Genomic DNA, 21,988 nt, shown 5'->3' with positions numbered 1-21,988 from the left:
AATGTTATCGCTCCTTTCTCAACAACCCCGTAGACGACACTTCCCTAGGCCACAAACGGAAACGGCGTCACTTAGTGGCCAATCGCACGGTTAAACCCTCACTCTGCACCCCTAGCCGTCACTACCACACCTGCGACTACACAGTGAACTCTGAACCGCGGAAAGGCTCGAGCCTTTCAATATCATCGCCGGACATCTGATCCGTGTGGAAAAAGAACGTCGTGAAACCGATTTCGTCAGCGAAACGAAGACGTTAGGACTCTGTCTGTTTTCGCTGTTTATTCTCCTTGAGGGTCTTTTTTTTTTTTTTTTTTCCCCTTTAAATATAGATATATTTTTTCTTCCAATGGCTTCGGAGGATGTGAAGAGCGAATCAGCGGTGTCGACGATCGTGAATTTGGCGGAGGAGGCGAAACTGGCTAGAGAGGGTGTGAGAGCTCCGAGCTATGCTGTTCTCAGTATTTGCAAGTCTCTGGTCGCTGGTGGGGTCGCTGGAGGCGTGTGAGTTGCATTTTCATTCTTTTTTTTTTTTTTTTTTTTTTTTTTTTTTTTTTCTGTTATACGAGTTTTTCTTATAAAGGAAATGGAAACGGAACTCCTGGTCTGTTATTTATTTAATTTTGCTTGACTATTGGAAAATCTGGAAAAGAGGATGGAAAGGATTGAATCTTATTAGCTATGTAGTCAAATGCCTTTTGCACATTTGGATTGCTGAGGAAAAATGGGAGATCAAAACTGGAAAACTGATTCTTTTGTGTTTCTGGTTGCTTACTGGTGAAAAAAAAAAGAAATGAAATCTCCCTGAGGTGCACAAGCGGAAACTCCTTGCCGAGGGCCTGTGCACCCCGGGATTAGTTGGTCGGGATGCTGTTCCCTGATGGAGCCAAAATAAAAAAAAAAAAAAAAGAAAAAGAAAAAAGAAACGTTATCTCTAACATCTCCAAGCCTCAAATGCCTAGTTGCGAAAATAAAGTAGGATAATCAACTGAAACTGAGATTTTTATTGGTTGTTGGGAGAAGAAAGAAATTTAAGATTGTTAATATTTAGTTACTATTCTCATATGGGACCTGATATAAAAGAATCATCCCATTTCCACAAGAAGTGGCTAGAAAAACTGTATTTCCTCCAGAATTTTCCAAGTTTTATAAAATGTAGCTGCCTTGGCAAACTATGGTATCACTAACTTCTAACTTGCTTTGGTGGAAATATTTATTAACTAGTTCATGTTTGCACCTAAGCATTGCTGATTGATGGCTGAGACAGCATGCTGCACATTTCTTTCCCATTCTCATGGTAGTGCCATTTCATAGAATGAAAAGTTTTCATGTCTATGCAGGTCACGCACAGCTGTTGCTCCCTTGGAAAGATTGAAAATACTGCTCCAGGTTCATTTATATTCAGTTATTCTTTCTTTTAATTGCAATTGATACTTATACTTGTTTATATATGCACAGTCACTTTGACAGGATATATCCCATTCTTTACGTGATTTCCTGTCATATGGATAGAAAGGATCTATGGGGAAATTATTGGAAATAGATATTGTGAAAGAGCCATTGAGACCTGATAGAAAAATTCTGTGATCATGCACCAATCTTTCTTGGGATCATGAATCCCAAGTATTTTAATGAAGAGGAGAGATCTAATTATTTTACTGTCTATAATTAATTTCTTCAGCGTAAAGGCCCCATTAGTAAGTGCTACAAGATCTCGCAATTTGGAATCAATGTTTACGGACCCAAATTCATTAGTATGGAAAATTTTCTTTTCCAAGTGAAATTCTGAGTGAAATATTTTATGATATGTTAATTAGCTCAGGCAATATGCAGGTTCAGAATCCCCATAACATAAAATACAATGGAACAATTCAAGGGTTGAAATATATATGGAGAGCTGAGGGTTTTCGTGGACTGTTCAAAGGAAATGGTACTAACTGTGCACGTATTGTTCCGAATTCTGCAGTCAAATTCTTCAGCTATGAACAGGCTTCAAAGTAAGGTTTTCTGCTCAGAACCTATGTTAAGTTCTGTGTTTTATTATCTATCTTATGCTTTTAATTTGTGTTTGTGGATTTTATTTTGTGGTCCAATATAGGGGTGTAAAATTTTCGGTCCGAACCGAACCGAACCGAAAATTTGTTTGGTCGGTTTTGTTCTCTATTTGTGGGACTGAATGGGGTCTGTGATTTTTTGACCGGACCAGATTGAAACCGACTGAACAATATATATTTTTAAAAAATATTATATAGATAATATTATTTTATATAGTAATTGTTTAAGTTAATTATGTAATTTTCATTTAATCTATTATCATTGACCATATAAAATTTTAAATAATATATGCTATCAATTAATAACATATCATAAATCATATGATAATTTGTGTAATCATATGTGGATACATCATACAATCATACATACTCTACTATTTACAGTTAATTAAAGTAATTAGATAATTTTTTTAAGATATCTAAGATGCAAGTAAGCATTAATAATATTTGCTATCAATTAATAATATATCATAAATCATATGATAATTTATGTTATTATATATAAATACATCATACATTCATATATACTCTACTATTTACACTTAATTAAAGTAACTAGGTAGTTCTTTTTAAGATACCTAAGTTGAAAGCAAGCATTAATAATATATGCTATCAATTAATAATATATCATAAATCATATGATAATTTATGTCATCATATGTAGATACATCATACATTTATACATACTTTACTATTTACACTTGATTATTTTTCAATTTTTTTTTCTATTTTTTGTATATAAATAATTTTAGGCTGAGAATGGGATAAAATGTCAGGACTTGGGCCGAAATCTGGCTAGAAAGGTTAGTTGGACCTAAAAATATAAAACTGACCCATTTGGGATTGGGTCAGACGGAACGGACCGATACTTAACTGTCTGGTCCGGTCCATAAGGAAATTCAGTTCGGTCCAAGTGGGAAAAGCGTGGACCGAAGTGGTCCGGTCTGGTCCCAAAAACACCGTATGGACCGACCGGACCGAATTCACCCGTAGTCCAATATATGAATTTTAATTTCCTATCGTTAGCAAATTCAGTGAAACATGAACTTGAGCCAAACTATGTTTGTTGGTTGTGTTGTTAACTTTAAAGATGTAGCTGTCATGTGTGAATTTACTGATTGTATTTATAATTCTGAATCACATGAAACTTTCTAAAGGAGAGGAAAAGTTATTATATACCCTTCAGATACTTCTACATTATGTGCATGTCTGGGTCTTAGCAATTTTTATTTTTTTATGTCGGGGAACCTCTCCAAGGCAGGGCCAATTTGGGTCTTATCAATATGAAGTAATGATACTGTGTGATGAACTAAACTTGAATGTTTTCGCCATTAGCTACCATAAAGTAGTATAGCTATACATTCTTTGATATTGTATAGGCGTATTAGTAATTGTATGGTTAGAAAGAGAAATATCCACTGATTAGTGAGGACAATTGATTATATATATATTTTTTAAATTTCTATGTAGGGGAATCTTGCGTCTATATCAGCAAAAAACTGGCAATGGTATGTTCGTCTTGACCATAATATTTTCACATTAATGGGTTGTGTAATTGTTTTTGCATTAACAAGACTCATTGGGAGACTTGGTTGAAACATAATAATTTGCTTTGATTTGAGAAGAATGAAGAGACATGGGGTGGGGGGGGAGATACTTGGTACAAGAATGATTTGATGGGTTGTAATACCCCATTCTGATAAGGGTGGGTAGGTGGTGTATGAGTGCTCACATTGCTTGGGAAGGAGAAGTTTTTACTCTTTATAATGGTTCTAATGGGGCTCCAATTGTATCATTGACTAGTCATTTTGGAGTGTAGATTATGTGGCTTGGGCCTTCTATTGGGGCGTTACAAATGGCATCAGAGCCTATCCCAACTAGAAATGTGGCACTTGAGGCGTGCCACCCACGTCAGATTGACCTAACGAGGACGTCGGGAATTTAAGGGTGGGAAATTGTGATATCCCGTTTTGATAATGGTAGGTGGTGTATAGGATCTTACGTTGCTTGGGAAGGAGAAATTTTTACTCTTTATAATGGTTCTAATAAGACTCCAATTGTATCATTGACTAGTTCTTTTGAAGTATAGGTCATGTGGCTTGGGCCTTCATTGGGGCATTACATGGGCACTCTTTGTTCCTTCGTGGTCACACATGGAATAATTAAAGGAATTTTTGAATAAAAAAATGCAGTTTAGCCTCATTTTAATTTAATAAAGCATGAGCATACTACATGTGAGTAGTGCATTCGCTTGCTTTGCACCTGTTTCTACTATTTCAAGTTAGAACCTATAAATTTATGCCTATGGCCTACAGATGGACTTCATTAGTTAGACAATTCGATGATGAACTTTATTGTGTCTTAGGATTCATAAATGGAAAGATGGTAGTTAGTGGACATTCCAGTTATAAAAAAAGTTAAGTGGACATGCCGGTTGTATAATGTACTTTTCTCGTTATTTCATGCAGAAGATGCTCAGCTCACTCCTCTCTTACGTCTTGGGGCTGGGGCATGTGCTGGAATAATTGCCATGTCTGCAACTTACCCAATGGACTTGGTACGAGGCAGGTTAACTGTACAGGTACATAGTTTTCTAACTCTAATAGCTTGAAGTAAATACATTCTTGGAAGTTTCTGGGAATCAGCATCTCTATTTGTTTTTAAGTAATTGAAGATTTTATTGTTAAAGAACAGAGAAGGGATAGCCCAAGTACACAACGATATACTAGGGATTCACAATTTTATTTTATTTTTATTTTTTTTAAGGGGACCACCTAACTAGAATTAGAAAAAGACGATTAAGAAAGTCATGAAAACTCAGCCTATTAAAATTAAGGAAAGCTGCTCAAAGGAATAAAGTATTGAAAATAAATAAGTTTTATGCTCCTCTATCATCTGCTTTTGATCTTCAAAATTTGTGTAATTCATGTCCTTTTAAATTCACCATACTAGATAGATAGGGACCATCTTTCACACCATTGCACTCTATGTGCTTCAATATAATCCTCTCCAATTGGCAAAGAGGTCTACCATCCTTCTGGGCATAAGCCTATCCAAACCCACTCGTCTGAAAAAGTCATTCCGCCAGGCAATGACAATCTCGCGATGGAGTGAAGGTGGTCTACAGATTTCTCTCTTGCACCTACAATACTGATTTTTCATAGTTGTTAACTTAGGTTATATATGGTGAGGATCTTTTTAAGGAAGTATTCCATGCAAAAAAGCATCCTTCAGAGGTGCCTTAGTTTGCAAAATACACTTTCAATGGAAGGACTCGTTTGAAGATAGTTTGTGAAATACTCTTTCAAGTTAAGGACTCATTTAAAGACCTTGTAGAAAGATCGAACAGTGAACTTCTCTTTCTGAGAGATTGAAAAACTTTGTGTAGGCATTAACCTCTCAGTCATGAGGTACTCTTAAAGAAGTAACATTCCATGACAGGAGCAATTGGAGAACTCCAATAGATAATCCATTTAAGCCTCCTGTGTATCTGCAGTATTATACAGTTCTGGGAAAGCTTCAATATAATCCTCTCCAATTGGCAAAGAGGTCTATCCTTCTGGGCATAAAGCCTTGTCCGGAAAAGTCATCCGCCAAGCAATGACAATCTCACAATGGAGTGAAGGTGGTCTACAGATTTCTCTCTTGCAATTCAATACCAATTTGTCATATTTGTTAACTTAGGTTATATATGGTGAGGATCTGTTTAAGGAAGTATTTCATGTGAAAAGTGAACTTCTCTTTCTCGGGAAGGGCCCAAGGACATAATCTAGTGAAGTAGAAGGTATTGAAAAACTTTGTGAAGGCATTAACCTCTCAGTCATGATCTACTCTAAGAGAAGTTACATTCCATTACCTGTATAAAAAGAGTAACATTCCATGACGGGAGCAAGTGGAGAACTCCAATAGATCAGCCATTGAAGCCTCCTGTGTATCCACAATATTATACATTTCTGGGAAAGCTTCTATATAATCCTCTCCAATTGGCAAAGAGGTTTACTATCCTTCTGGGCATAAAGCCTAGCCAAACCCACTCCTAAAATATCATTCCCCCAGGCGATGACAATCTCACGATGGAGTGAAGGTGATCTACAGATTTCTCTCTTGCACTTAGAATACCGATTTCCCATAATTGTTTCCCTAGGTTATATATGGTGAGGATCTGTTTAAGTATTCCATGCTAAAAAAGCATCCTTCAGAGGTACCTTAGTTTGCAAAATACTATTTGAAGGGAAGGACTCGTTTAAAGACCCTGTAGAAAGATCAAACAGTGAACTTTTCTTTCTTAGAAGGGGCCCAAAGAGTCTTATCGGCGCCTACAAGACATAATCTAGTGACGCAGGAGAGATTGAAAAACTTTGTGAAGGCATTAACCTCTCAGTCATGAGCTGCTCTAAAAAAAGTAACATTCCCTGGCCAATATGAAAAGAGTAACATTCCATGACGGGAGCAATTGGAGAACTCCAATAGCTCAGCCATTAAAGCCTCCTGTGTATCTGCAATATTATACACTTCTGGGGAAGCTTCTTTGAGGGCTCTGTCAGCGCATCACAAGTCATGTCAAAATCTAGTCCTAAAGCCATCATCCACCTCAAATCTGGTATGACTAAAAAAAGCTCTCATCCTCTCTCTCTCTCTCTCTCTCTCATAACCTCACCCTGTACATACACCTCATGAGAACACTGCCCACCCCAAGAACAACCATGTTTAACCCCAAAGCCACTTAGAAAGTTTTGTATTTCTGAACTTCCGTAAAAAATCAGGGAGCGCTTTCTAGCCTCGTCAACCAGGTCTACTTTGAAGTCTTCACTGAACTTGCTCCATAATTTTTTTTGCTGAAACTTCTCTATACCATTGACCATGCCAGTGGGAAGGAAAAATAGGGACAGGAAATATGTAGACAATTTAGAGAGAGTACTCTTGATCAAGGTGATTCTAACACCTTTAGATAAATACATCCTCTTCCACCCAATTAGTCAATGCTTAGTCTTCACATTCACATCATTCAAACAGACATAATTCCAAGGGTCGGCCAATATGTTTATATAGACAGAGAGGATATCTTGCACCCTTATAAGCTAACCATACCATCCCACATTATAAACATTACCCATATAAACCAGCTCTGACTTGAAGAAATTCACTTTCAACCCAAAAACAGCTTTAAAATATGAAAAGGATGACGGTAGTCCGAGTTTTCCCTGCAGAATATCAAGGTATCATCTACAAATAAAAGATGAAAAATGTTAAGCACAACATCACGCTTGCTTGCTCCCTCATAAAAGTCAGAGAGAGCTTCCATTAATAGTGGCAGCAAAAAGAGATGATAGCGGTGGTTTAAATTTTTAATCTTTTAGAGGAAGCTTATTTATCAAAGTGAATGGAAATTCATTTCATATAAAATATCTTTGCCTTTTGTGATCATTAGTTAATTTCCACTTTTAGTGTTTAACCTTTTCTTGGTCGTATATTTGCAGACAGAGAATTCTCCTTATCGGTACAGAGGAATATTCCATGCTCTATCAACTGTACTCCGGGAAGAAGGCCCACGGGCTTTATATAAGGGCTGGCTTCCTTCTGTTATTGGAGTTGTAAGTAATTTTTTATTCATATTTTTTGCCATTACTTTGGAGTAGATTATTACAACTAGGATCATTGTATGGTGTTCTTGATCATTGAGGATGTAGGAAATAAAAAGCACAATATCTCCCAGTAATCATATCGACATCTGCATGCAGCTAAAGCCCTGCTCATCTTAGCAACCATGCCGACCTTGTACTTTTGGCAATGTTTCCTCCACCCATGATTATATTTTTCTTTCTCCAAAATAATAGAGATGCTGATGAAATTTTAGGCCTCAACATGACCAAGTATACCTTGAGTCTGGTATCTTGATTGATAAGTATGGTTTTAGACTTCAAATGGTTACTCTCATGTTGTGTATTAGTTGTTATTTTTGTTAAATACTTTATTGTATGGATCTTTGTATTAAGTTGCATTCAGGTTGCAAGGATTATTTATTTATTCTTTTACAAGGACTAAATGGCTTAAGCTCCTGATTCTTATCTGTCTGTGCCTCCTATTAGAATTATTGTAGTCGACCATTGATTAGAATACTAGTTTGTATAATCTTCGTCACAACATGCCATAAGGAGCTGTAAGCCCCGAGTTGAATTCGTGATCTAAGAGTTTGAGTGCTTCTTGTTCTAATATGGTAGAAAGAATTGATGGGAAAATTGGAGGAATGTTCCTGGGGTAACGCTAAAAAAAAAAAAAGGAATGTAGATGGAGGAGAGAGAGGGCTGGATAACCCCTAATAATTTTGCACTCTAATAATGGCCTGTGCTTCAGTTGTTTCCTGTTTTTGATACTGTTTAACCTCCATGCACACAAACACTTGCACGCATAAGCACGTACACACAAACATCTGTACATTTATTGGTGATAAATTTCAAAACTTAATGTTGGTCTAGATTTTCTTCTGCTGTTTAGAGGTAACTGGGAAAGAAGAGTTTAATGAAGGATGGAGAAATTAAAATATTAGATACCATCTGTTCTTGTCCCCTTCTCTGCCGATGCATAATGAATTACTTGTATTCTTTTTAGGCACTTTTAGTTTCTCTCACGAGATTTACTTGTAAAAAAAATTCTCACCCAATTTTTGTGTAATCCTGGAAAGATGTACTCTTGAAGTATAGTATGCAAATTTATATTTTCCATTTGATGTTTGCAGATTCCATATGTGGGTCTGAACTTTTCTGTGTATGAATCTCTAAAGGATTTTTTAATTCAAACTAAACCATTTGGACTGGTTGAAGACAACGAGTTGAGTGTGACAACACGGCTGGCGTGTGGAGCTGCTGCTGGAACTGTTGGACAAACGGTTGCGTATCCTCTTGATGTCATACGTAGACGAATGCAGATGGTGGGATGGAATAATGCTGCTTCTGTTGTTACTGGTGATGGAAGGAACAAGGCCCCACTTGAATATACTGGTATGATTGATGCATTCAGGAAAACCGTTCGACATGAGGGCTTTGGGGCATTGTACAAGGGTTTGGTCCCCAATTCTGTGAAGGTCAGTCTCCTATTATATGCGATCTATGTTTTGAGAAGTGTGGGAATATTATTAGATCTAATTGGTTTGACGCTTTCCAAATAGAATTTTTGTTTTGGATGGTCAAATTGACATTTTAGGTTCACCTGCTAAGGGAATTTCCATTATTCCTGACACCAAGGTATTTTGGCACTTCTTTTCACTGGAATATAGAAATATCAAGATTTAGGACCAAAATCACACTGGCTGAATAGAGGAACAAATAAAAAAAGAGAAGTGCCTCTAAATATTATGAATGGCTGTGGCATGTAGACCTTTTATTTGGCTGTCAAGTACTCAAGCCTGCTATCCGTTGTGTATGATTTATGCCTGAAATATTGAGCTGCTTTTGAGGTTTTAAATTATCTGTGAGTTTTGATCCTTCGAATTGTTATTAGATTTAGAGTTGCGTTTCTCCAATCATCTAGTCATAAATTTGGGCTGTGGGATCTCCTACCTAAGGTTCATCCAGATGTGGGCCCCTAAATGCTACATTTATCCCTTTTGTGGAGTTATTTATTCTTCAGAGTCTAGAATGTGGTTCCTAGTACGTGTAGGACAGTTGGGTTAAACTACTGTGATTGATGTTTAGCGTTTGAGTACACTTGAGAACTCTCTCCGTACGTAAAACCCTAAGGAAACCGCCACCACCCTTGCCGGCGAGTGACCTCTCACCGACATCACAGACAAAGCCGACGAGCCTTGGTGACTTCGTTGAGGGTCGTCCAGCGTCGGTCCTGAGGAGAGAGAAACCACCACGAAGATTGAAAACCCTAAGGAACCAGATATGCCGCCACTCACCCTTGCCAGTGAGAGACACCGCACCGTCGTCACAGATAAAGCCGATGAACCTCAGCAACTTCGCTGAGGGCCATCCGACGTTGGTCCAACCTCTGGCGACCTAGATCTCGCTGTATTGTCTCTTAGAGTACTCCGTCTATCCTCCCGAAGGTTCTGTTGGTCGTGTCGTCGACTCAGAAGGCTCCGGCGAGTACTCCGGCGTCTCCTATGAGCACGATCTCAGTATTGCAGCTGGAGTCCAAGACAACTCTGTAGTGCTTGTAGTGAGCACGACCTGGAGTCCAAGACAACTCTGCAGTGCTTGTAGCTGTCAAAGTTAGCTCAACGGATTTCTGATCTAGTTTCTTTGAGATGAAAAATGGTTGTTGAAGAAGGGGAGTGGGTTAGTATGGGTTCTTCTATGGAGCTGGTCATAGAATCTAAATCCTTTATACTGGTGAAGGAGGGGAGCATGTTGGGCATTACTAAAAGGAGTTGAAGGGTGATATCTAAGTTGGTTCTGGGTTCAACAACAGTATAGTGGTTGGCCAAGGCCATGGAAGTGTGCACTAAGGATAAGAAACAATATTTTTTCTCCACTATCCGGGAAGGTCGACGCAGTTTCATGGTGCTTCGCTGCTTGAATGCTCGAGGACGTTATATGGCGGTGGAGGAGTATGGTGGTGGTGGTCGGAGGAATTTTATTTTCATTCCTGAAGAGGGGGGCAATGGCTGGAGAAGGATGGAGAGGTGCTGCGTCATTTTGCCTTTGGTAAGAGAGGGAGTGACGGCTTGGAAGGACAAGGTGCTGTAGGACATGACTCTGTTAGGGAGTTGCATAGCAGACATGTAGGTGGCGTGGCAGAGAGGGAGAACTTGGAGGTGCATAAAGACCCAAGTACATTCTCAGTGGCGAGGCAATCCTATGCGGTAGCTCTAAAGACGGGTCATGATTCGGGGGTTCAGAGTGAGGGGTTTGCAAATCACGCTTTAGGACCAGCTTGTCGAGATGCACAATTCTTTAAAGGAGATGGAAACCCAACTTGTTGAGTTGAAGGCAGTTATAACTTTTTTGTCTACGAAAATAGATCGGCTTTTTGCTGGAGGCAACAGGGTGGTAAGAAACAAGATAGGCCCGAATCCTTTAAAAAAACGGAAGATTGGATTCGGCCCTAGCCTTATAACCAGATCGAAGAGAGTATGGCGGGTAAAAAGGAAATTAGGATTATTTGAAGTGGGGTCTACATTGGGTATTTGCGTAGAGACATCATTAATGGAATGTCATTCGTCTCATGTAACAGGATAGACCGATAGTCAGTATTACACCCTTGGTCCTCGAAGAAACTATGGCAACCTTGGCAGAGTTGAAGGAAAATGGTGTACTGCCGAGGTTTGAAGGAGATGTAGGATCCGCTATCACCTGAGAGGTGAAGGGACTTGCTGTCACCCCAAAATCTCTAATGGAAACCCCGATACCATTGGAGAGAACGAATGGAGCTACTGAAGAACCAATGGGTTTGGCGTTGGTGCCTTGCATAGAGGAATATCTAGAGTTGGGAGTGCAGTTAGATACTGTCTGGGGATATTTTGTGGCTCCCCTGGTCTCTCTTCCTCCAACTGTGAATTGGATTCTGCCTGAAATTAACAAGATTCAGGAGTTCATGGGAATTTCACATGGAGGATGTGAAGACCAATTTAAAAAACTAATTACTGTGATCGAGGCAACCGGCGTGCTTGAAACCAAATCAAGTTTCAAGAAAAGTAGGGAGTTACAACGTCTTTTTTCAACAATCAACTATGATGCTAAGGGTGATAGCTCAACTAGTGGGAATCAAGGTGTTGGGGTTGATGTTCGGGTAGAGTTTTAGTTCTACGGGAAGCAAGGGTCGGGGTCGGGTCTGGTGTATTTTGGGTGGTTTTTTTTTTATAGGCTTTTTGGGTCATTAGGGGCTTGTTGGGTCATTTTGGGTAAGGTGTTTTCGTGTATACATTCAATGTACTTGGTTTCTCATTTTGATATATACAATATTTTTACTTATATATAAAAAAAAAAAATGTTTAGGGTTTGAAGTGAAGGATGGTTATACAACGAGGTTGGTCCTTTGTGCCTCAGGGAGTCATTACCTTTTTATGACCTGTAAAAGCATAGTTTTCCTTTCCAGCTCTTAAATATTGAAAATCGGTCCCTTGCTTGTTAATTTACCCAGTAAGTGTGCCTCTTAAGATGCAAATACACCCATGATTGCCTCCAATTTCCACTTTCTACCATCTACTTAAGGTTTATGTAGACTTTTTTCTTTACAAATCATGTTTTTTGAATGAAATGTAACTGATAATCAGATAATTTAGTATGTTCATGAAATTAATACCCATCTGTCAGAGTTTAATGAACATATCTAAGGATTTGCTTGATGTGCTGCCTACTTTTCCAGGTAGTTCCATCTATAGCAATTGCATTTGTGACATACGAGGTGGTGAAGGACATTCTGGGAGTTGAGATCAGAATATCAGACTGAAGTGTGATAATTATTGAAGAAATATTCTCTTTATTGTAGGTAAGGGGATGGAGAGAGGTAAACTAGGGGTAATTTTTTCCTTCTCGTTTCTCCAATAATGAGCTAGAAGCATGCTGAAGTCTGTTTATAAATGGTTTTCCCTTGTTTTCCTATCTATGTTTCCTTCTGGATATTCTTTAGCTTTTGGCTTCTTATTGATATGCCAAGTCAAATAAATGTTTTGACAATGCAAGAACGCATTTGCATGCCCTTCCATAATAACACAGAACGCTTTTCTCCATGTATATTTACTGTGGTTCATTCCTGAGCTCTCTCTCTCTCACTCCACACAGAGATCGTTTGTTTATTTTACGATAACAGAGTTACAGAGAAAATTACGGAGATAAATAATGCCCTGTTCCCAAAAGGTTTCAGTATATTTTGTGATTTTATCTTGTGGGTTTGAATTACCTAAAGGATGGGATTAGAGGTGTCCCGAAATATTAACTCAATTCTTCACATTTGTCACCCTACATTATATATTATATTGGTATTTTATGAGAAAAAGAGAACAGAAACTAAGAACTGTTTTGTGGTTTTTTCCCAGTAGTCGATTATGAGAGAACATGATATGCATGGTAACATTTTTCTCAGCAACTGTAAGATAAACATTTTTGCTTCTTTTTCTAAATTATTCTCTTGGCAATGTGTCTTGTCTTCTTCATCTTGGAAGAAATTTTCTGTTGCGTAGAGCAAGACAAAGGCATCATAAAAAATCTTTGATGTTGGAGAATAGGCTGCTGCTGAGGAATACATTATCAGCATCTTGATACTGGATGACAAGAAAGACGGAGCTTTTGTTTGTAACTGAGACTATTGTATATTCTGGAGGTCTGTAAAAGACATCCAGTAACAGTATCTGGAATCAGGTGTCGTCGTTCGAAACCAAGAGCTCTAGCTACTACTCATATTTCTTCCCCCACCTTTGGGTGAGTTATCTTGATATGCAAGCTTTGGCTTCATGGCCTCTTGCACTTTTCCGTAAACTTTGCTCGGAATTTTGTTTAACTTGGTTTAGGCATGTTTAGTTATCATGGCTTCAAGGAAAAGTTTAGGTATGTTGGCGGTCAGTTTAGAAAAGCTCGAACTTGATTCAATATAATTGAGCCAAGCTTAACCGGACAATTCCTTTGAATAGACTGGAATACAACTCTACTTTCATACCTCCCTTTGACTAAACAAAGCTCCAGCCAACCCTACTCGAATAAATGGCATGTTTTGGGTAAAATACGATATCAGGGTCACCCACCAACGACCAGAACGAACGAGTAGAATTCCCACTTCCACTCAACTATATAATGCTTTAAGGTTAGAGGCGAGAGTCGAGAGAGATTACCAAAGAGTTTGTCTACGTACAATCCTCAATTGGGAGTCCTAATTGGGGACTCCCACAAAAGTTTAAGATGAGACCGCTTGATTTTAACATGATATCACTTAATGTCATTTATATTTTGAAAGAATTGTAGGTTTTTTTTACTCAATGCATGAGCTTTTTATCATCATAATTATAAATGAACTTATAATTTCTATCTTATTTCTGACCTTATATTAATTTATCAAAATGTACCAAGGCATTTATAATTTTTGGGGCCTTGCTCTTTGGGGAGCCTTAGGCAAAGTGTTGTGTGTTTATCACTACTTATTGTCTTAATGGCCAAACTACTGAGTTGGCACTGCTTCCAATTTGTGATTTTAATTGAGTATATATGATGATTGGTGATGAGAAATTTGTTGAAAAATTAAAATGTGGGATGTGGCTTGGACTAGGGAAGTTGGTGGTGGTGTTTTTCTAAACATTGTATCTGGCAGCACTATGCTTTTAAATCACCACCTGTCCTATGTGATGGTTATGCTTTTAAACAATGTAAAGTAATAATCAATGAATAATTAAACAAGATGCTTTAGGGGTTGAAAGTAGGTTTAAAAAATGAAGTGGTGGCTGTTAATCAATACGTACTCATATGCAAATGTATAAGAAATGACTAAAGAGACAAGAAAAGGATTTTAGAATAGGATAAAACACTAGGGTAGTTATATCATCATCATATTATTTATTATCAATCATCATCATCCATCATCATTATTCATCATCCATCATCCATCATTTTTAACATCATCCATCCTTTATAATCTTCAACCGTCTTCATAATTCTTATTATTATTATCCGTTCGAGTGTTATTGCTCTTCACTAAATCTCATTCCCTATCAAAGGTAGAATAAGATCCGGTCCCAAAAAAAAAAAAAAAAAAAAAAAATAATAATAATAATAATAATAAAAATAAAATAATAATAATAAAAATAAAATAAAAATAAAAAATCAGTCAGAAGTTCTTCGCCAAGTTCTATCAATGGTAGAATAAAGCAGTTAAATTTCTAAATAAGGTCAAATACATTAAACCTGTCTACCAAATGTAATACTGGCAATGCCTAACATATGTACATACCTAATATTTTCTGAAATTACATCACCAAGAGCTTCAGTTAAGGGGTTGTGCATATTTCTTTCAACATTACTTTATGAATTAGTTGTTTTTAGTCTGGTGACTAGGTGACAGCTTGACTATTGCCTCGATATGATTAGATGTCTAACACAACCCATGATTATTTAGTATACTTGTTTTTTCCTGAGCCAATGAGCTATAAAAATTTTATGTATAGTCACTTACATAATCATTGAGCACTCCACTAATTTAATTGGCTCCATCAATTTTTTAATATAAAATAACAACTTAATTTGGCTAATCATACCAGTAAAGTGCGCAAGAAATATGAAAAAATGACTGTATATAACAGAACTCAATGAATTAGGATGGCTGAGGATGCTCTAGACTTTAAATCACAGTGGAAGTGGTAGTCATGTGGCACTGGAGTTTTGCTCTCTCTCTCTCTCTCTCTCTCTCTCTCTCTCATATTATATAATGTTTTTGATATTTGGGTAGATAACATCTTGTAGGAATCTATGCCAAAATTGTCAAGTACATGTAGGCAATACTCTCAAGCAAAGTTTTGAATTCCATTTTGGTGACTGTTTCGATTAAGGCATTGGTCTCTCTCTCTCTCTCTCACATATTATATAATGTTTTTGATATTTGGGTAGATAACATCTTGTAGGAAGCTATGCCAAAATTGTCAAGTGCGCGTAGGCAATACTCTCAAGCAAAGTTTTGAATTTCATTTTGGTGATTGTTTCGATTAAGGCATTGAAATGAAATATTTTGGTACCGGTATCGTTTCGGAATAGTTTATATATAGATAAATTAATTACATATGTATAAATTATATTTCAAAATAACATCAATGCAAGTCTTGGAAAGTTAAAACATATATTTATAAAACTCAGTAATATTTCTAAGTTCTCAATTCAACTATTAAAGAAATAAACACTCATCTTCATCACAAAAAGGAGAGTAGAGATTTGATTTTTAGTTCTCAAAAAAAGGGGATTAAAAAAATTAAGAAAATAGTTTTTTTTTAGAAGAAAATAATCTTTAGATGTGAAAATTTGAGTGAAAATTATGAAAATACACTAAAATTAAAAAAAAAAAAAAAATACAAAATTTTGGCCAATACACTGAAAATTAGCCAATATTGGCCAAAATGCACTGAAGTGATCAGTATTTGATTCGATACGAAACACTTATCTCCCCCACGACAAATATTGGATGTGCCGGCCGGTATGACACGTTATTCAAAACCTTGCTCTCAAGTCCTTCTTACGATGACAATTACACGTGCAGTAATCATCCCTTCTTCACTTAATTTATTATTATTATTATTATTATTGTTATCATTTGGTTTTGTTTTGATTTTCTATCATTGTCAACGTTCTTTCTATTTGTTATTATTATTGTGTTCTCTTAACATATATAATTATTATTTTTAGGTTTTAGTCATATCTTCTTCATGTACTATTTAGCTTAAAGTTTAATTATTTGGTATTAGGATTTAATATTGCTATTTTTTTTTTTAGTTGTTACATGATGTTTAATTTTTCTTATTAATATTTTTTGTGGTTGCTATTGTTCACTATAAGGACAAAATTTGTTAGGGACAAATTAAATTTTATCCCTAAAAGTCATTTTTGGTGAGGAAATTTACATTTAGTCTCCAAAAATGCCTGAGCTACTAAATTCGTTCGAACGGATAAATATCCATTCGAACAAGATATTTTGTGACAAACAAAATCGTCTCAAAAAAGAAAAACCTTTCGAACGGAACAAAATAGATTTGAACATGGAATTAATGTATGTTCGAACAATATATAATCTGTTCGAATAATAATATCGGCAGTAAATTAATTTATTTTTTCTAGGGAAAGTTAAATACCATTCGAACTTGAATTTATTTGCTCGAAGGAAAATTTTTTCTATTAATTTGTTATCATTTTCAAAATATAAAAATGTGTATAAATTATATATTATGATTTTTAGTGAGTTAAAATATTTATAAATAAATTTTATGTAATTAATTTCAAAACTTTATAGTGATTTCTTTTATGTTAAATTTATATAAATATAACTTTAAAGATGGTATCATGAACAAGTAAAATGAAAAAAATAAACAAGGTAGCAAACACAAAAAATAAAAACTATACATTAATTACAACCCAAATATATAATGTTCAGTACAACATAAAAAAGTAAAATAATAACTAAAACGATCTATTTGTTAAGTAGATCAACATCATCTTGTAAAATTTTAATATGTCATTTCAGATCCCTAAACTTTTTCATAATGAGCTCAATGAACTCTACAAACAGAGCTAATACAAACATTAAAAAGTAAAATAATAACTAAAACGATCTATTTGCTAAGTAGATCAACATCCTCTTGTAACATTTTAATGTGTCATTCCAGATCCCTAAACTTCTCCATGATGGGCTCAACGAACTCCACAAATAGAACTCGTACCTGATCCAAAGTAGCCCTAGGAGGCTGTCTCTCAACATCAGTAGTACTACTAGAAGCTGGATCTGTCGGCGTGGCCCTCGGCTGTTCTGGTGCAATATTCGGCAAGTGTCCCTTGCTCTTGATGAATGTGTTCTTGTTAGGGAGCCCCATCTGTGGCGACCTTCGCTCAGTCATAGACGCTGTAACCCCCGATCGGAGTATAATGTTAGATATTAACAATGCAAATGGTAGACTACATCTACTGGAATAGTGTGACTCCGATCGAATGTGAAAAAAGAAAAACAATGCCAGATCAATGGGGTCCTCCCGTGCTATCAACAAATAAGTCTGGAATAATGCCAGTCTTGTGTTTTTTTGGATCGATATTATAGCCAATAATCAAATTAAGCATTCTGAAAAATGTTATACAATCGGCCTGTCGGATCACCTTGCTCCCATCATATTGAGGAGCCAAAGGGTCTCGCACTAGCTGACGGACCTGATCGTCTGTGAGACCATCATCAGGTAGATCCTCATCCTCACTAGCATCCGGCTCTACATTCAGCGCTAGCGTTGAGGATGCGGCCAGTGTGTCTGCAGGATATGCGCCGCCCATGCGCGGGATATCAAGGAACTCAACTATAATGCGGGGAGAGAAAGTTCACTCCCCGGACCGCTATGATGTAGAATAGAGCATCAACGTTATCCTCTCCCATGGCATAGTAAAACTCACCGACCATCTATGGATATGCAATCCCCTGCTACTGACATATCGGTGTCTATCCCCGCAAGGTGAAGATGGACTGTATGCTCCGTCCATCCCATGAAAGATCGAAGAAGTCAGACAAAATGATCTCACGCTTGACAAGTATAGGCCTCGTTTTCTTCTGTTGGATGTCACTAGTAGACTATTTAACTACAAGGAAAGTAAGAATATAATTAACCATAATTTTAAATTATATTGTTGAAGAATTATACTATATTGAACTGAATTGAAATAATAAGTTCGAACGAAACATATTCTGTTTGCACTAGTAAGATCTATTCGAATGGACTGTTCTGTTTATTTAAACCGGCAATTTGTATTCATTCGAAAGAATTTATTTTGTTCGAACCAAAATAAATCTATTTGACAATTGAGCGTTCGAACGGACTAGAGTTCGTTCGAACGGGAACATGCCAAACAACCATGGCTGAGTCGACTCAGCCCTGAATGAAAAAATCCAATCTAGATGTTATCCTTTGTTTTAATAGTTATAAATGATTAAGGAGTGAATCCTAATCATTTCTACTGATTATTTTGATATTATTCCTATGGAAAACACCAAAATGGGGGATTTTGGATTCGAAATCCATACCCCCCCAAACACAATCCATTTGAACATAAAACCAAACAATAGATGTGGAGATTTGACCCATACCTCTTAGAAGTTCAAATGTGGGGTTGCTATGGTGTTTGAGTGGCGGTTTTCGTGACGGAGATAAGGGCAAAATCGTTGCACTCGACAGCTGCTGGTTTGAACTGGAATGATTTGTTTCATTGAATTCGAACTGGGTATATAAGGACTGTGGTGTCTCGTTCGAACGTGATAAATATCTGTTTGAATGGTTATTATACTAATATATTTCTAATAGTAATATAATAATACTAATATTACAAAGTACAAAATATAAAAATAAAACTAATAATAGTATTATAATACTTTAATTTATTTAATATATTTAGTATACTATTTGTAATATACTTATTCTATTACCTATAACATACTAAGTACTTAGTATAATTAACTTAATTATATAGCTACTATATATATTACTATACTCATATAGTTTATATAATATTATAACACTAATTATAGTTACTAGTTACTATTATAAGTTATGATAACTGTACAAGTTAATATAATTAATATATATTAATAAGTTATATATATGGTACTTGTTAGTTATATAGCTACTATAGTTTAAGTATTATATATAGACTAATTTGTTAGTTTGAATGACAATATTACACGTTCGAGCGTGAATTAAATCGTGGCAGATTTGGCACCTATTTAAAATTTTTGTGTCTGAATGCGTAAATGTCTAGTTCGAACGGGACTTCATTGATTCAAATACCTTAATCTCTAGTTCATTTTCACAATGAAGTTGGATTTCTTTGGAGGCAGAGCACGACAGACGATTTTGTATGTGTGAGAGAGTTGTGGAGAGAGAGAGGAACAAACTTAGTGAGAGAGAAGGGATTCTTGGGAGAGAGGAGAGGTTTATAAGAGGTATTACTTATTTTTTTGTTTTTTTTGTATTTCGAGTTTCATTAATGTTAGTTTATTGCACATGATTTAGGATTTTTCCCATAATGTGTTTTATGCTTATATAGGTATTGTAGATTCATATTTTGTTTGGATTGCTTAAATTTGAGGTAATATTTCTACTTTTTAGATTTTTGATAATTTACAGTTTTTAATTAATTATGTTAAGATTTTTAGTATATTTGTGTTTGTGCAATCCCACTTAAAATGTATCCTATACCAATATGTATCTTATGTGATTGTGTTTGTGAAAATTTTGTTTTGTGGCAAATATTTTGTCTTTGTTTCATGTCTGGAATCTGGACTTGTCCCATTTGAACACTATAATGTTCGTTTGAATAGAATTTTGTCCGAACAGAATCTTGTTTGAACAAACTAATAAGATTTTACTTACAAGATTTTACTTAAAAGATTAATATATATATAAATTATACTTAAAATATAAAAAAATTAATAATTATTACAAAATATTTTGCACTTAAATTAAAATTAATGCTTAAAATATAATATAACATAGGAATTATTAATACTTAAATTAATGTTTAATACTTATAAAATATTTAATTAAAAAACTATATAGTATAATTACAAAATATTTTATACTTAAATTAAAATGGACACTTAAAATATAATATAATATAGCAATTATTAATACTTAAATTTATAATTAATACTTATAAAATATTTAATTAAAAAACTATATAGTATAATTACAAAATACTTTGCACTTAAATTAAAATGGAAACTTAAAATATAATATAACATATCATTTATTAATACTTAAATTTATAATTAATACTTATAAAAATTTATAATATTGGTGATTAGTAATGTAATTTTGCAATGTATTTGTGATTTGAAATGTGATTTGTTTTCAAATTTATTTTATAATTGTAGGAGTTAGACAATTTTGGATTTCAGGGTAATTTTTATATGTACTTGAACCTTAGACCCGTTTGAAAATGTGGCCAAATATTCTCTTAAAGAATGTTTGGGTAAAACTCTTGAATTGTCCAAAGTGAACAGTTTGAGATTCTATTATCTATATGGTAGATATATTCAGTTTAAATTCTTGTGTTAGTCAATTAAAATTTTGGTTCAATGATTCCTTACATTCTTCGGGTATGTGGTCTGTAAGTTTCTCTACCCATGAATAGGGTCGATGACTTATTATGACTAGCATACTTGGAGAATTGTAGGGAAATGCTGCTGAAATTTTTACTAACATTAGAGTTTTGGATTGAGTAATATGCGATATAGATGATAGTCCTTTTAATGAGATATGATCAACTATCTTATAAAATAAATAGTAAACAAGTATGAATATACTCTTGATAGTGTTTATTCCATGAATTAGATTTTTTTTATAGACATCTGACAAGTAATGAAAATACAATGGATAAAAGTTAGATGCTGTTGGGAGATAGACTTGGGGCGAGACTATAAAGAGTATGCATAAGGGGTGGAGTTTTTTTATAGAGTTTGCTTGCATGAGTGTTGACAGTCGATGATTTATAAGATGTCTGTGCAAGAAGTGTAAAAATATTAGTTTTTATAATTTGGTGGTAGTGGAGGATCATTTATTTATAAATAGAATCGATCCTAAATACTTACCTTAGCTCTTACATGGCAAACCATTTCCCAAAGGAATTAGATTTACTAGTCAGACCAATCAAATGGAGGAGGGTAACGACATCGACATGGACAATATTAATGTGGATGATCCTGATGACAGTGATGATAATGAAGAGGATATAATTGAGACGTTAGGCAATCTGGGTGCAGGAATATTTGGGATGAGAGATGAAAAAGGTACATCTGTACAGTCATTTGAAGGAATGGAAACTTTGGAAGATTGTGAGAGAATGCACAAAGAGAGGTACGAGGGGTGCACTCGTCATAGCAAGTTGTCTTTCAGCGTGAGGCTGCTTCATATTAAGTTTATTTGTCGTATTTCTGCCAAGGCCATCGACATGTTGCTAGAATGATTTAAAGTGGCTCTTCCTCAGGATAACGTAGTACCCCGTAATTCTTATGAAGTGAAATAATTGAAGTGAGGGCTAGGATTTTATTATAGTATCATTAACGCTTGTAAAAATGATTGTGTTCTTTACTGGCAGCAATATGCAGAATTTGACTCATGCCTAGTGTGTCATGAGTCAAGATGGATATTCGATAAACGTAATGTATCCTAAAAAGTGTTAATACATTTTTCATTATTTCTTCTATTTCAAAGATTGTTTACATCCTGGTTGAATGCGAAAGATATGTCTTGTCATCACACAGAAATAGTCCAAAAATGAAAA

The 21,988-nt window shown here is 35.5% G+C and overlaps 1 protein-coding gene across 3 annotated transcripts; it reads left to right on the top strand.

Moving 5' to 3' along the window:
- The first annotated feature begins 29 nt into the window (after window positions 1–29).
- LOC121247630 (mitochondrial adenine nucleotide transporter ADNT1) lies at window positions 30–13,448 on the top strand. Of its 3 annotated transcripts, none has more exons than XM_041146019.1 (9): window positions 30–501; window positions 1,338–1,386; window positions 1,831–1,994; window positions 3,522–3,559; window positions 4,520–4,632; window positions 7,529–7,642; window positions 8,785–9,129; window positions 12,360–12,482; window positions 13,219–13,448. In XM_041146019.1, the coding sequence occupies exons 1-8, from the start codon at window positions 347–349 to the stop codon at window positions 12,441–12,443; spliced, it is 1,062 nt and encodes a 353-aa protein (XP_041001953.1). In that variant the 5' UTR covers window positions 30–346; the 3' UTR covers window positions 12,444–12,482; window positions 13,219–13,448. The 3 variants fall into 3 exon arrangements, with proteins under 3 accessions (XP_041001953.1, XP_041001951.1, XP_041001950.1); XM_041146017.1 differs by having other exon boundaries at window positions 31–501; window positions 13,156–13,448; XM_041146016.1 differs by lacking the exon at window positions 13,219–13,448 and having other exon boundaries at window positions 31–501; window positions 12,360–12,723.
- Window positions 13,449–21,988: the final 8,540 nt, after the last annotated feature.

The sequence above is a fragment of the Juglans microcarpa x Juglans regia genome, chromosome 1S, assembly GCF_004785595.1.
Source record: "Juglans microcarpa x Juglans regia isolate MS1-56 chromosome 1S, Jm3101_v1.0, whole genome shotgun sequence".
NCBI lineage: Eukaryota > Viridiplantae > Streptophyta > Magnoliopsida > Fagales > Juglandaceae > Juglans > Juglans microcarpa x Juglans regia.
The sequence above is the reverse complement of the archived record's forward strand: the minus strand, read 5'-3'. Positions and strand labels throughout refer to the sequence as shown.

Coding starts and splice junctions, on each gene's coding strand:
- LOC121247630 (XM_041146019.1), top strand. CDS start 347: ATGGCTTCGGAGGATGTGAAGAGCGAATCAGCGGTGTCGACGATCGTG. Junction 1,995..3,521: donor AGCTATGAACAGGCTTCAAA/GTAAGGTTTTCT, acceptor ATTTCTATGTAG/GGGAATCTTGCGTCTATATC. Junction 7,643..8,784: donor TTCCTTCTGTTATTGGAGTT/GTAAGTAATTTT, acceptor TGATGTTTGCAG/ATTCCATATGTGGGTCTGAA.